General features: G+C 42.4%; 1 protein-coding gene across 1 annotated transcript in view; it reads right to left on the bottom strand.

Moving 5' to 3' along the window:
- Positions 1-771: 771 nt before the first annotated feature.
- GPC6 (glypican 6) overlaps positions 772-15,343 on the bottom strand; it is a 1,081,720-nt gene continuing 1,067,148 nt past the window's right edge. Inside the window, exons 8-9 of the mRNA XM_060128753.1 lie at positions 9,326-9,501; positions 772-5,173 (exon numbers count right to left, since the gene is read on the bottom strand). Of these exons, the coding sequence (XP_059984736.1) occupies positions 4,971-5,173; positions 9,326-9,501 (379 nt within the window). The 3' untranslated portion in view covers positions 772-4,970. The remainder of the gene's footprint in view (positions 5,174-9,325; positions 9,502-15,343) is intronic.

Genomic DNA, 15,343 nt, shown 5'->3' with positions numbered 1-15,343 from the left:
GTAGTAAAGAATGAATACTTTCGGGCTTCCCTGGTGGCGCAGTGGTTGAGCGTCCGCCTGCCGATGCAGGGGACACGGGTTCGTGCCCCGGTCCGGGAAGATCCCACATGCCGCGGAGCGGTTGGGCCCGTGAGCCATGGCCGCTGAGCCTGCGCGTCCGGAGCCTGTGCTCCGCAACGGGAGAGGCCACAGCAGTGAGAGGCCCGCGTACCGCAAAAAAAAAAAAAAAAAAAAAGAATGAATACTTCCCAGCTGGTGATTTTGACAACCCCAGACTGGCACCTAGACAAAGGTTTAGCATTGAGCAGGTGTTTAATAAATATCTGCTAAGTGAATCTTTAGCATGCTATACAGTATTTAGCATTCCTGAGAGCATGGAAATTTCAGAAATAAAAAAGCAGTGCAACTTGCTAAATTTGGAAATTGTTAGTCCTTTTACACATTATCTTAGTTTTTGACCTCATTTATAAAGTACTGACATCAGTCAAGCTACTAATTTATTTTAGAGAAGAAACCAACACAAAAGAAGAGAGGTATAGTATCTTCCATACATGTTTGGAAAGCTCTAAATGTTCTAAAGTTCTAAAAGTTCTTGATTTCAAAGGCCAAGTGTACTTAGGTGAGTGGCGCTGATTTAAATCTATGGTTCTTTTTCTTCTCTTTTTTTTAAAAAATATTGCAGCTTCTAAAAAGTTCTCAAACAAAAAAAAATTCAAAAGCTCTGAAATTTAGACTATGACAATAATTAAGAAAATGCAGAAAGGGCACTGGTAGATTTTTAAAAACTATTTTAATACAAGATTAATAGCAATTTTCTATCCAAATCAGAAATGAAAAAAATCTTAACCCAAATAATATTCATTTGACAGTCACATAAAATTTTAGGTTTGATCGGTGCACACATTTGTCCTGCACGTATGTTATGCATATGCACACAGAGACCTCACTACTACGCCACCTTGAGGTGTCTTTTCACAGAAGTACCTCATTACAAGGCAATGTCAAAGATTCCAGTACTTTTCAACTTTCACGGAGGCTCAAACAGCCCCATGCTAGGCTGGGTCCTGTGCCTTAGCAAACTGTGTTATAGCAAGGCTCCAGAATGATACAGATCAATAATCTCTTTGTAGAACTTGGCCTAAAACTAAACACTGGCTAATGTCTCCACCGAGGAGGAACACATTGCAAATTTGTAAGTTATGGTCTCCTTACTCTTCTGTTGGCAAAGCTAAAGTGCCCCTCCCCTCCCTTTTCTTTTTTTTTTTAAGTTAGAAGTCAGATTTGTTAGTGACTGTAAGTAAATGAAAATGAGTTTGAATTTCTGCAAGTGTTGGAAAAGTCAAAACTTGCATTTGCTAACCCTTCCACCTTTAGTCAAACCACCTGATAATTAGCCTTGCGAAGAGAAGTAGTAAAAGAATCACAACTCGGGAGTTGCTCAGGTTTTATTCCTCCTTGGGGACTTCAGTTGGTGTTCAGTGTGTAGCCAGAACATATACGTAATGGCTAAAGAATTAAAGTAGGCTAATGTCTGCAGCAGGGAATATAAATTAAATATCAGGCTTCTGCGTCCAATAATCTTTTCAGTGTGTCTGATTTATAGAACGCTACTTTTATAATTCCTACTGCTTATCAATGCATGGTCGTGTTTTTCAGTGTAGACAAAGTAGTATTATCTATCCCTTACCACTAAAGCAGGGAACACAAGATATCGATCTGGGTAAGTCACTGTAAGGGAGTCAGATTGCTAGTGCTAATGTTCTGTGATGGCTCTAATCAAAGTCCCGACTTGACCTTCATTCAAACGAGAGAAGGCTGTCGTGGCTGTCGCTCGATACAGAACCATAAGTGGAGCTCAAACTCGTGAATTTGCAATCTATTCTTCTCTGCTAAAGACTTTAGCCTCTGTTTAGCTTTCGTTATAACGTATACAAAGTATAATATACACCAATTACAGACGTGTATTTCTGTTAGAAAAATACATATTATAACTAAAGAACATGTAAATAGAGGCACTTCAATAAGCTAAGTGTTTGCAGTTATAAGCACCACCCAACAATTCCTAGCATCCAATTTCAGTGAGCCCATCCCTCTCTACTCATAACAGGTTGTGATGTGATTACAGAAATTTAGGGGACGTCAAAGCAAACGAGGACAGGTCAGGAAAAATAATGGAGCACCACTGCATCCCCTACCACTATGCTAAAACGAGAGAAATTAACTTGGTGAGGGGAGGGGGAGATTCCAAAATACTTACTGAAATGGGTTAACTAGATTAAACTAATTCCCTTAGGGCACAAAACATTCCTATGTGAAATTAGTCTGAAAATCATATGACATAGTAGGATGATGATAAAAACCAGGAAGTACAATTTCAATAATATTTTGACCACATCCATGCAGGTGACTAATACTGTGGCATCATTAACTGACCGTGGTTTCAGTTCTCTGCCTGGCTCATATAGATCACTATAGCTCACCAATGTGAATAGTATTGATAACGAAGGTGTTGAAACAAATGAAACAGGCGTTTATATATTGTCTGTGTGGTTAGTGTTTATAGAACACGGGTTCACATTCATTAATATAATGTGTATTCACATACATGCACAAAACCCTTTGGGGGTGAAAGTACAGGGAAAACAAGGCATTCTGATCTATTTCACAGAAAACAATGCAGATATATTTTTAAAAGGAAAGACTTGGAGCTTAAAGCTATGAAAACAAGTTATGACTCAAATATTTTGGAAAATCAAGATTGATTTAATTTGTATTGCACCTTAATTACTGGAGAAAGACAATACTGATTTCTGAACATACAACACAATGAGCAACATAAATGACTGGTCCTTCATAGAGATGTTTTATGTGTCATTGGTGATAGGAAGCCAAAGTCTGGCGGTGAAATGAATGGTTTGCTAGAAGTATGTAATGCTGAATTAGACTGTATCAATTTCATAAAGATTTAAGTGAAAAGATGCCACAAAATCTCTCAGAATCCTACATTCCGTATTTCGTTAGGCAAACAATAGCAATAGATGCTTCTAAATACTTTGTTTTGCAAAAGTGCTCAAGTACACTTAATACTATTGTGCCGCGTGTGTTCTACCTAAATGTGACGACTAAATCAATAACTAATCATAATTTTGATGAGTACGGAGATCGAAAAATACCATTGATGTGTCATGACTGCCAATGGGTTAATTAACATGTGACTGGCATACTATGGTGTCTTGAAACATTACTTTTCCCAACCCCAGATACATCATAAAAACCAAAAAACACATGGATAGCCAATGGTATTCATAAAGCCCCAGGTTAGTTTGTTTTGCTTCTCTCTGTCGGGAGGAGCGTAACGCCTGGCTTTGGCACACCTGGCGGGTCAGTTAGGCTCCAAATCAGCCTCTTGAATTAGAATATTTCTCCAAGTGCCAAGCAGGAATCCTAGGCTGAAGGCGTTGTACCGAAAGCAATGGTTTTGTGTGAATCACATTCCTTGCGCATACGGTTTCCATGACCAGTGAAGTTCTGCACACCCACGGCTCTGCCCATGCGTTCGATACAGTCTGGAGCACCCAGGACAAAACACGCTCATGTGAGAAGGGTGTGCCCTGGCAAACTTTTAATAAATGGACGGTTAGATACGTAAAAAGTTCTCTTTCTTGATTCTTGGTGCTCACAGATCATTGAGGAATCCCTTCTCTGAGCAGCACAAAACAAGAAGAGCTGGTTGACAAAACATTTTCATTACAAAGGTGTGTCAACCCTGAGCTTGGAATTAAGAAGTTAAAATCTGTGATTTATATATATATATAGATATAAAAATAGATGATCATACTAAGACTAAAAAAGTGAAAGAAATCTCCATGTCAATACTATATATATATTTTTTTGTCTTGACTTTTTTGTTGTTGTTGTGAGTTATTTTGTAAGAGAATGCCCTTGTGATGCAGAAACCAACTGACACAAAGCAAATAGTTAAAAGTGAAAACTCACTTATGGATCTAATTGTTTATCGGTTCATTAAAGGAACTCTTCTTTTGGGAGGGTAATGAGCACGGGGCAGAAACATCTAATTCACGTCAAGCCTGTGGCTAAAGCAAAGCGATTGTATGGTTGAAGATTATTTTCATTTCAGACCCTTGAGGAAGATGAAGTCATGAGGGTGTCCACTAGTAACTGGAGATGAAGGGAAAAATCCGTGCCAATTGGATACAGTGGTCAGACGTTAAGAGAATTAAGGAAAATGGTACCATTACTGAAATTGAAATCGGGGTGAGATAGAGGTGCTGAGTTGTAGCACATTTTACTCTCCGATTAAAGATGGAATTCTAAATTTCCTATCAGTACCTCTGAATCAGCTTGGCATTGTATGGTTGGCGCGCAAGACCTCCAAGACAACAGTGTATTTTCACTACATTAAAAAAAATTTCAAACCTCCGCATAAGCACTTTGTAAACCTGATTTGTCACAGAAAAGCTTACACTGGGAGTTGGCTGGCAATGCCGAACTTACAGCGTTACAGCTCTTTTATTTTTCTCGTTTGCTTCTTTGTTGAAAATGCAGTTGTCTTGGGGTTTGGCCTGATTTTGCAAGGAAAATTATTTTCTTCCTATCTTTTTTTTAAATGGGGAAAAAAATAAAAAACTCACAACGTGAGATTCCTTCACTTCCGCAGCATAAAAGCAAATGAAGGTAAGAAAATCTCCTGGTATGAAAGATTTGAGTAAGAATTCTCTAGAATAAACAAGTTTCCCACAGATGATAGCTGAAGGAAAGAGGAAGCAGTCCAGTCCGGCACCCAGTACTCTTTGGGAAAACAAAAAGGGAGGCATAGTGCAGTACTGCTCTCTTCTCATAGAAAACGGTAAGCTTTTGTGGCATGGTCCATTGTCCAAGAGTGTAAGAAAAGAAGTGAGTTGGCCGTTCAGATAGCTAAAATGCAGTTTCATCTGACCAAAATCCCAGGATTATCTGCACAGTCTCTGCCACGCCAGGGCGATGCAGACGAGAGATCCTGAGAGGAGCGAGTGTCCCAGCTGGGCTGCAGAAGAGTCTACTTCTCTCCTGTCAGGATCCACTGCCGGGGCCTCTGTGGTGACAAACTCAAACTCCGTAGGACATACCTCATCCATGCACCCACTGCCACTCCCTGAGCCGCTGGATTCATCACCTGGTGCGGACAGATCGAAAAGGAGAGTTAGACCCAGTGTAGCAAAGAGTGGGGCACGCGTGAGATTTGGGTACGGAGGTGGCATCTCCCCACCCAAGGGTCCTCCACTCCACTCCATCCCCGGGGGTTTGTTTATAATGGGCAGGTGTGTGATGTGTGGGTGGACTGTATCTAAACAGACATCTGAAACATAGCGCTTCATTTTTATTTTTTTATTTTTGGCCGCACCGCGAGGCATGTGGGATCTTGGTTCCCCAACCAGGGATGGAACCCGTGCCCTGTGCAGTGGAAGTTCAGAGTCTTAACCACTGGACCGCCAGGGAAGTTCCTGAAACACAGTGTTAATAGAGACGTCTGTGTCTGTATTTCTGACCAAGCTGAACATATTTGATATGTAGCTCTTTACAGAAGAAGTTTGCTATTCCGCGCTTGAAACCAATGCCCAGGTGTCCACTTAGTATTCTGTCTTAGCCTGGCAGCGTCCCTGCCTGCCTCATATGCCTTCTGAGCCTTCTCTATTCCCACTTCTGACTGCTTGGTTCCTTCATGTTTCTTAAACGCTTTATCTCAGATCTGGGTCCAGTTAAGTCTCCATCCATTACTAGCTACGTAAAAGTACTTATCACCATTTGCAACTCTATTATTTACTTTCTTGTTCCCTCCATGAGAATGTATACTTTTTGGGGGAGAGCAGACACGTTGTGCATACTGTTCATTTCTGTATCCCCGTTGGCTTTAATGGCCCCTGGCATATAGCAGGTTCACAATAAATACTTATTGAATTATTAAATATACCTTGGGCAGTTTCTTCAACTTCTTTCAGTTTCCCCAACTCCATAGCTACTGACAATAACACTCACCTTGTTGAGGATACGTGAAAACCCCCTGATAAAATGTGTGAGGGCACCAAAGCCAGTGTGCGCAGTGATGCCTGATGGAAGAAATGTGGTTCCTACGGCAAAGACGACCTAGATTTTAACCTGCTGTCTTTTATTTAAATGAATTAGGGCAAGCCAGTTAGTCTCACTGGGCTCTGCGTGCTCACCTGTAAAAATGAGAATAATCATATCTATTTCACTGAATTGTTACAGGGTACAAGTGAGATAATGTTCCTAGCAGGGCTTAGGAAACTGTACACCTGGATAGGACGTTTGCTACTTGCCCTCCTTGCTCGATGAGTCCATTCAATAGCCCTAAATGCCTCCCTGCTGGCCTGAAATGGTGATGTGCATGTTGAGCTGCTCCGAAAGACTGGCACCACTTTGGCTGCTAGACGCTACGTAAGCAAAGCCAGGTAATGCAGGGACCTTCCAATGTCCCCCCAATAAGCACGGCTCAACTCAGTGCAATTTATTTTTAAAATGTGACATCTAAATACCACGTAAGATCACTTGAATACACTATACCAGGTTCTTAACATTTTCTCTAATTTATCTTTAGTGGCCTTGCAAGGGGGAAAATGCCCATTAATTAAATTCAGAGATATCACAATTGCTAAGGGAATTATATTCAACACTGGTATTATGAACAAGAAGTACTATAACCTTTACAAAGATATTACTAAGGTGATTTAGAATATTAAAAATGTGGTATGCAAATAATGACAAGAGAATCTAGTTGAGAAAAATAACGGCCCCATCTCGTTCTGAAAGGAATCACAAGTGCAGGTATTTAAGGGGCGATTTTTTTAAATGTCGAAAGCGGTAAGGGTGATGATGACTATAAGATGTGATAGTGGTTTATATGACAGACACTATCCTAATGTAGGAGGCCAAGTTCGGTGCTGGGGTTAGAGCAAAGTGATGGTCTTAAGTGTTGCTGATTTTTATTTTCTTTTTAGGGGAAATGGAGCAAGATATCTCCTCGAGGACATTCCCTAAGCTTTGCAGATTGACATGCATACAATCTCTTTAGGTCAGAGAGGAGACAGAACCAAGGCCAATATCAACTAATTCTTATGTATCTTGAATTATTTATTCCAATAGTCATTCTCTAGGTAATAAAGCATTTTATTATATTAGATAGATAAGACAGAAAAGATAAATTGAGAGGAGTGAAGCTAAGGAATGAGCAGGGGAGAAGCAGCAAAGGCTAAAACCTCGTGTAATTTACTCTTCTGAAGAGGGGAGGAGAGGTTTAGTAAAGAGAAAGAAATAATGGGAGGACTTGAGAAAGTTTAAAGCAAGTCTATCAGGTTGGCAATTATCCTGCACTTAGAAAGTTAATTTTTGAGTTATTTAAAAGGGAATTAAGCATGAAAAGTTTTCTGCAGGGGACAACTCAGTAGAATGATGGTTAAGACGCAGATGACTTCATGTCTTCCATCTGTAACTTGTTTCTTTCTATCTCATTAATTCAAGCACACAAGCGTCATCTTTTGCTTCAGTGACCAAATTACAGGATCACTGGCAACTCCACATCTTAAGTTCAAGAAATCTTTTCCAACCTAAGGATAAAACAGGAATAAAGACACAGACCTACTAGAGAATGGACTTGAGGATGTGGGGAGGGGGAAGGGTAAGCTGGGACGAAGCGAGAGAGAGGCGTGGACATATATACACTACCAAACGTAAGGTAGATAGCTAGTGGGAAGCAGCCGCATAGCGCAGGGAGATCTGGCTCGGTGCTTTGTGACCGCCTGGAGGGGTGGGATAGGGAGGGTGGGAGGGAGGGAGACGCAGGAGGGAAGAGATATGGGAACATGTGTGTATATATTAGCTGATTCGTTTTGTTGTAGGGCGGAGGCTCGCACACCATTGTGGAGGAGTTATACTCCAATAAAGATGTTAAAAAAAAAAATCTTCTCCCGAGAACTCTCTCTAGAAGAATATATATATATATATATATATATATATATATATATATATAAAATACATAAGAATATATATATTCTTCTAGAGAATATATTCTTTTATAATATATAAAACAACAACAAAAATCTTTTATAATATAAAAAAACAACAACAACAAAAATCTTGCCTTTATGCATCTAGAAACCACGTAGACAAACCCAAATATAGTTAGTTTCATCTGATGTACATTCAGTAGTCTTTCAAATCACTTCTGATATTCTGTGACCTTGAATAAAATAGTCACGTGTAATATTACTTCAGCATTTTACTGTTTTTCTCAAGATTTCAGATACAAATGTCAGTGGGTCGTGTATGTGCATGATTGGAGAAGGAGAAAGAACTGATGCAGTTGATTCCACGGCACATGAGATATCATCTTAGCTCCTTTACACACAGCCTCAAATGAACCTCCCAACGATCCTTATTCAGGAATGCTTCCCATCCTATAGAAGAAGAACCTGAGACTCAAGAGATAATTTGTTCAAGACCTCAGTTCTGAAGTGATACAACAGGGATCCCTTCCCAGCCTTGTCTGAGTGAGCAATCTTGAGAATGTTCTTCCCTTGGTGGTTGGGAGGAGGGATGGGAGTTTGAGGCAGAGACATAAATGCCGATGGGGAAAGGAGAAAGGGAAAGCATTACTTTGCTACCTTATCATTAATGGATCAACTGGCAGACAAAACTCAGTTTTAGCTTTAGTAGAGCTGAATGTCAGCCACTGAAACCATTCCTTAAGAGCAGTTATGATTTTAGTAGTATCCTAAGTTCTGCAGAGCAGAGCTCTCTACCCCAAGGACTATAAATAGCTTTGCAGATGGGGTAAGAATGACACAGAAGAGCCGAGGTGCACACTGCTCTTAAAGAAAAATCACAATAAACTTATTTACAAAACAGAAACAGACTCACAGACTTAGAGAATGAACTTATGGTTATGGGGGGGGGTGGGCTGGAAAGGGGTGGCGGGGGAGGGATAGTTAGGGAGTTTGGGATTGACATGTACACACTGCTATATTTAAAATGGATAACCAACAAGGACCTACTGTATAGCACAGGAAACTCTGCCCAATACTCTAATGACCTATATGGGAAAAGAATTTGAAAAAGAATAGATACATGTATATGTATAACCGAATCACTTTGCTGTACACCTGAAACTAACAGCACTGTTTATCAACTATACTCCAATATAAAATAAAAATTTAAAAAAAATTCTTTCTTTAAACAAAAGACAAATTATGGTATAATCATCTATAATGGTTTTCACTCTGGAGGTTACAGGTGCTGGTAAAGGCTTTCTTACTCGTGTCCTGGAAGTTGACGTCATTGCCGTTATACGCGTTCTTCAGTTTGTTGGTCATCACACGGAGAGCCATGATCTGCTGCCTGATGAACGTGTCGGGCCGTGTGATGTCCACGTCCACCTCGGGGTTGTTGATCTGGTTGGTCAGCCCATCGTTCATGATCTCAGGCAAGTATCTGCCGGGCAGAGAGGGAGGACAGGGGAGGGTGAAGCAGGAGCGACCTCGAAACCAGATTCTGCCACGTTGTTTCTAAAAGTGAGCCCAAACGTTGGCAAAACTCGGGCTCGGTTCCTGGAAAAAGGGCCAAACGGTGAAAACAAGGCATACATCTTCCCAGAGGGAGATGCGGCTGTCCTCTTACTCTTCTCACAAGGCTCTCGCGCCTTTGGCTTCTTTCCCATTTCTGGTGCCCCTTACTGGAGTGTTGGGGCGCACACTGCTACTGCAGCCTCAAAGGGACTTCCTCGTTCTCATCTTTCCATTCTAGCACAACCTTCACAAGCTGTCTGGGTAACCTTCTTAAAATATTGCTTTCGGGCTTCCCTGGTGGCGCAGCGGTTGAGAGTCCGCCTGCCGATGCAGGGGACGCGGGTTCGTGCCCCGGTCCGGGAGGATCCCACATGCCGCGGAGCGGCTGGGCCCGTGAGCCATGAGCCTGCGCGTCTGGAGCCCGTGCTCCACAACGGGAGAGGCCACAACAGTGAGAGGCCCGCATACCGCAAAAAAAAAAAAAAGAAAACTTCAGTCTCCCAGCAAGTCTAGGAGATAGGTACTATTTCAGCCCCGTTTGTATAATAGAAAACTGAGACTTAGTGAGGATAAGTAACTGTGCAGAGTCACAGAGCTAATGGACCTAACTTCAGAGCCCACGTGCCCAAACACTGCACCATATTGCCTGGTTGATCATAAGCTACAACTCACACTTTATGGCTCAGCAATCCAAGCCCATCTCCACCTCCTGTCTACTTTCTTAGGCTGCAACACTCCCTTCAAGGTACCCTCCTTGCCTTATGGAATCTTCTCCCTGGATGCATCTTATCTTTGCTGGCAAAGAACTTTCCCGTTCAAGTTTTAAACATCTTTAAAGCCCCAGGTCAATCCTCACTTTCTCTTTGAGATGTTTTCCAGTTTTTAGGGATCTGCCCACTTTTCTGTAGGGCTTCCAAGTTCGGCAGGGCATTTTGGTCACTGCACAAAGTCATCTGCTGAGGGAGGGAGCTGGGGCTGAAATCCAGCCCGAGTGCCCGTGCAGGGCACCATCCACCAAAAGGGGTGCCTTTTCCTTTCCTTTTCTTCTCTTTTGTGGGAATCTTTTTATTTTAGAAAATTTTAGCATGCACCAAAGTAGAGACGATAGTATACTAAACCTTCATATTCCCATCTGGGCGTCCTTTTCTAATTCCTACAAAGGTACTATGTTTGTCTGTGTCCCGGTAAGAAACACATGGCACACTCAAAGGAGCAGTAAAGAGAGTTTAAAGAAGAGACTGTTTACAAAGGTGTGAACAGGGTTGAAGGAAACCAACCAATGTCGCAAAGAACCCTGGGGCTGGCAACAGCAGAAGGGCCAGAGGGGATGGAGCTGTTAGCGGAATGCGTGAGATCTGAAACCATGCAGTGCAGCCAGAAGACACTGCAACTGCCAAACCAAGGCCCCTCAGGGAGGGAGCGGAGGGAATGATACCCTGACCTCTCTAGTCCCTCCTTCTGACCTCTGGCTGGTGCCTCCCATTGGCTGAACCCAACTGGAAGCCAACAGGAAAGGATACCCAGGTGATGCAGTCTGTAGAGGTTCTCCTGAAGGGCACAGACCAAGGTGGAGGGGTGGAGAGTGGATCTCGAAGCGAGTCAGAACATCCAGCCCGAGCATCTGATAGGCTGGAGCAGCCCTGCCTAACTGCTATCATTATCACTCTTTTACTGCCTCTCTTAGTGTTGCTTGAAAGCCGAAAAAACTTCCCTTCCTCTATTTTGTCCTTCCTATTTACATTTTCTTGTACAATATACTTATGCTTAAAATTCTTCCCCTTCCCGCAGGTTATTTTCCAATTTTCTGAAACCAAAGGCTCTATCCATCAGCCTCCAAAAGAAGAAATAGAAACACACAAAGAAACTTATATTTAAGCCATATTTCAGGTGTTGAAATCTTATGCATGATGTATTTGTGCATGAATGGGTTTACCATTTTATTTTGTTTCGAATTTTATTTTTTTATACAGCAGGTTCTTATTAGTTATCTATTTTATACATATTAGTGTATATATGTTAATCCCAATCTCCCAATTCATCACACCACCACCGCCACCCCCCCCCCCCGCTTTCCCCCCTTGGTGTCCATATGTTTGTTCTCTACATCTGTGTCTCTATTTCTGCCTTGCAGGGTTTACCCATTTTATTTATTTAAAATTTATTTATTTATTTATTTTTGGCTGCATTGGGTCTTTGTTGCTGCGTGTGGGCTTTTTCTAGTTGCGGAGAGCGGGGGCTACTCTTCCTTGTGGTGCGCGGGCTTCTCATTGCGGTGGCTTCTCTTGTTGCTGAGCATGGGCTCTAGGTGTGCAGGCTTCAGTAGTTGTGGCTCGCGGGCTTAGTAGTGGTGGCTCGCGGGCTCAGTAGTTGTGGCTCGCAGGCTCTAGAGCGCAGTCTCAGTGGTTGTGGCGCACAGGCATAGTTGCTCCGCGGCACGTGGGATCTTCCCAGACCAGGGCTCGAACCCGTGTCCCCTGCATTGGCAGGTGGATTCTTAACCACTGCGTCACCAGGGAAGCCCGGTTTACCCATTTTAAATCAGAAGTCCCAGAATAAGCTCCATGTTTTCATCCATATCTTGAATAAAATTGACTTCATGATGTATACTACATAATGAATAATAAAGCACACAGAGCACATTGCAAATTCTTTTCCATAGAACTTCACAGTATTTACTGCCCTAAAAAATGTCCTAATAGAAATGAAAGAGTCATGGAACTATATTTCTTTATTTTTGCAGTAAAGCGTGATGTTTGTGTTGCCTTTTAATATATCTGGCATACCAACGAAATTCTGTTAGATTCTGAGATTGTCTTCCTGATATAAGTTCTAAAATATGACATTGGATTGACTCATTGACATTCAATTATATGTGCCTGGCTGCGTGAGCTCTACCTAATCAGTAAAGCCCATCAGAATAAAAAATACAAGGGCAGTCCAGCCTTTGCTGGCACAGGAGCTGAGAGGGGCTGAAAGGTGCCCCTGGGCTCTGGTGTTGCCCCTGGACCTTCTGAACAATGGTCCCTGCCGCTGTACCTATGCTGAGTCAGAGGAGGGCTTTGTTGCTTTCAGCCGCTGTGCGCACGGCGCAGCTAGCCGAGAGTCATTTATCAGAAGCTGACTGCGATAGCTTACATGGGAATGCCACCCTTGGGAGTCTGAGCACGCAGGAACAATACAAGACTGCCAAAGAAACCCAGCCTCGAACTGTACCTGCTGATGCTCAGCTACTTACAATGAAAGCAAGTAACAATGCAGCCATGTCCTCGAGAACCTTTTCTCCTTTAGTGTATTCCAAGGGGAACTTTAGAGACAATATGGAAACTTAAACCGAAAAACACAGTTGAAGAAGAAAATGGCCATTTTGTCACACCAGGGGTACATCCTGAGGCCAAATCTGTGGATGTCCAGAGTGCAGCCTGGGGCATCAATGGAAGCCCAGTTCAGCACCAGCCCATTTATTTGTTGCCTCTCTTGTCTGATCTCTTTACATAACGCTCATATCCTGCAAGAACGGACGCATCTTTGAGCCCATAATATTGTTCCCTTTATTAGATTTTGCACCAGCTCTTTGGCTTGGGGGCACTCTGTTTTTGCACCATCATAGTCTGGGAGACATGGAAAGGGAGGAGAATCTTGCTCCAGAGAGTCCAGGTTCTGAGGCAGGCTGCACATTTACATGGGGCAGGGAGAACCCAGAAATGAGGACAAATTGGAGGGGTGTCACTGTTTGCCAATACCTCATGCTGTGGTATGGAAAGTGAGTGGAATCCGGGAATAGTGAAGCATTTTGGTTACCTTCTATTTTGTAAGACCATGTGTAGGGTCTAAATCTTCAGCAGTTTTGCAGAATTATTTATCTTCACATCTGCTATGGTCTGCACGTTTGTGTTCTCCCAAAATCTACATGTTGAAAACCTGATGCCCAAGGTGATAGTATGAGAAGGCAAGGCATTTGATCTAGAGGGCTCTGTGCTCCTGATTGGGGCTAGAACCTTTATAAAGGAGGCTGCACAGGGCTTCCCAGCCCCTTCTGCCTGGTGAGGGTACAACGAGAAGCCTTCAACCCAGAAGGAGTCCTGGTGGAGGAAATTTCTGTGGAGCTTGCTATGAGCGATGAGTGACCGGGTCAGCACAGCAGGCATTCCCGACCCAGGGCACTCAGAATGGGCTCATGAATGGGCTCAGAATCAATGGAGCGTAGAGAAACTGGAACTCTTCTGCATGGCTAGAGGGGATGCAAAATGGTGCAGCGCTTTGGAAAACAGTATGGCCGTTCTTCAAAAAAGTAAAAATAGAATTATATGATTCAGCAATTCCACTTCTGGGTATATATCTAATAGAATTGAAAGCAAGGACTCAAACAGATATTTGTACACCCATGTTGACAGCAGCATTATTTACAACAGCCAGAAGGTGGAAGCAACCCAAGTATCTTCTGCCAGATGAATGGATAAACAAATGTGGTCTATACATATAATAACTCAGCCTTAAAAAGGAAGGACATTCTGACACATGCTGACATCGATGAATCTTAAAGACATCACGCTAAGTGAAGTACGCCGATCACAGAGGGACGTATGTTGTATAATTTCACTTATGTAAGGTACTTGAAATAGTCAAATTCATAGAGACAAAGTAGAATGGTGGTTGACGGGGGCTGGTGGGAGGGAGGTGTAGGGGGTTATTGTTAATGGGTGTAGAGTTTTAGTTAAGGGAGATAAAAATGTTTGCGGATGGATGGTGGTGATGACTGCACAACCACGTGAATGTACTAAATGCCACTCAACTCTACACTTAAAAAATGGCTGAAATGGTAACATTTACGTTGTGTATGTTTTACCACAGTTTAAAAAAATCTAAGTTTTAAGTAGAGTTTTCTAAAGTTCTTGACGTATATTACTTTTTACCTCTCCATTTTTTCCTGACTGCAAAGTGGAATTATTCAAAACCTACTGTGACTTTATGTTTTAAGTGGATTTATAAATTCTTGAAGACGTTTGAGCTGGAGTTGGCTGTGGCATTAGGTACTTCAGAGAGGTGTGACACCAAGACATGGTCAAAGACACAGAGGTTGACCCAGGGCGCCTGAGATCTCTTTGGGACCCAGCAGTGTAATCATGGGTAAGTCACTTAGCTACTATATATATATATATATATATATAGTAGTATATAGAATTATACCGCTTATATAATTATTTTTATATTTATATGGATAATTCTTATTTGTTTCATAAGCTGCCATATTAAGTGAGAGTATATGAAAATGCTTGACAAATATAATACACTATGCAATTGCAATGCATTCTTATAAAATTAGGTTGTGAACAGGGCTCCCTCAAACGCCAAACTCGTTTCTTAGGAGGGCTGATGGCAGCAGATTCTGAGTTTTAAAGCCTGGATTCATGGACAGAAGAATGATTTACTGTAGCTTTCTTCCCATCTGGAAGATGCGTGTCATGAAATGGTTTGGAACTCTTGGAGGACACACAGCTCGTTGGTTGTGCTAGTGAACAGAAGGTAAGTTCTTTGACGTGGGTTCTGAGCTCGTTGGCAGGATCTGCCCAAACCATCCTTTCTTGGTAGAATTGGAGTCAGCAAACTCCAGGGCTGGTGGGAAAGAAGACCCACGAGCCAGTCCTCAGGGCTGCCGAGCTGTCGACAGCAACATGCCTCTTTCCTCCCATCTCTAGCCACACTTTTCATCACTTCCAGGAGGTGCACGCAGCGTCCCTCTCCCCCAGGACAGTCAGCCTTCGTGGGGTCTT

This window comes from Lagenorhynchus albirostris, chromosome 18 (genome assembly GCF_949774975.1).
Source record: "Lagenorhynchus albirostris chromosome 18, mLagAlb1.1, whole genome shotgun sequence".
Classification (NCBI taxonomy): domain Eukaryota; kingdom Metazoa; phylum Chordata; class Mammalia; order Artiodactyla; family Delphinidae; genus Lagenorhynchus; species Lagenorhynchus albirostris.
This window is presented reverse-complemented; position numbering and strand designations above follow the sequence as displayed.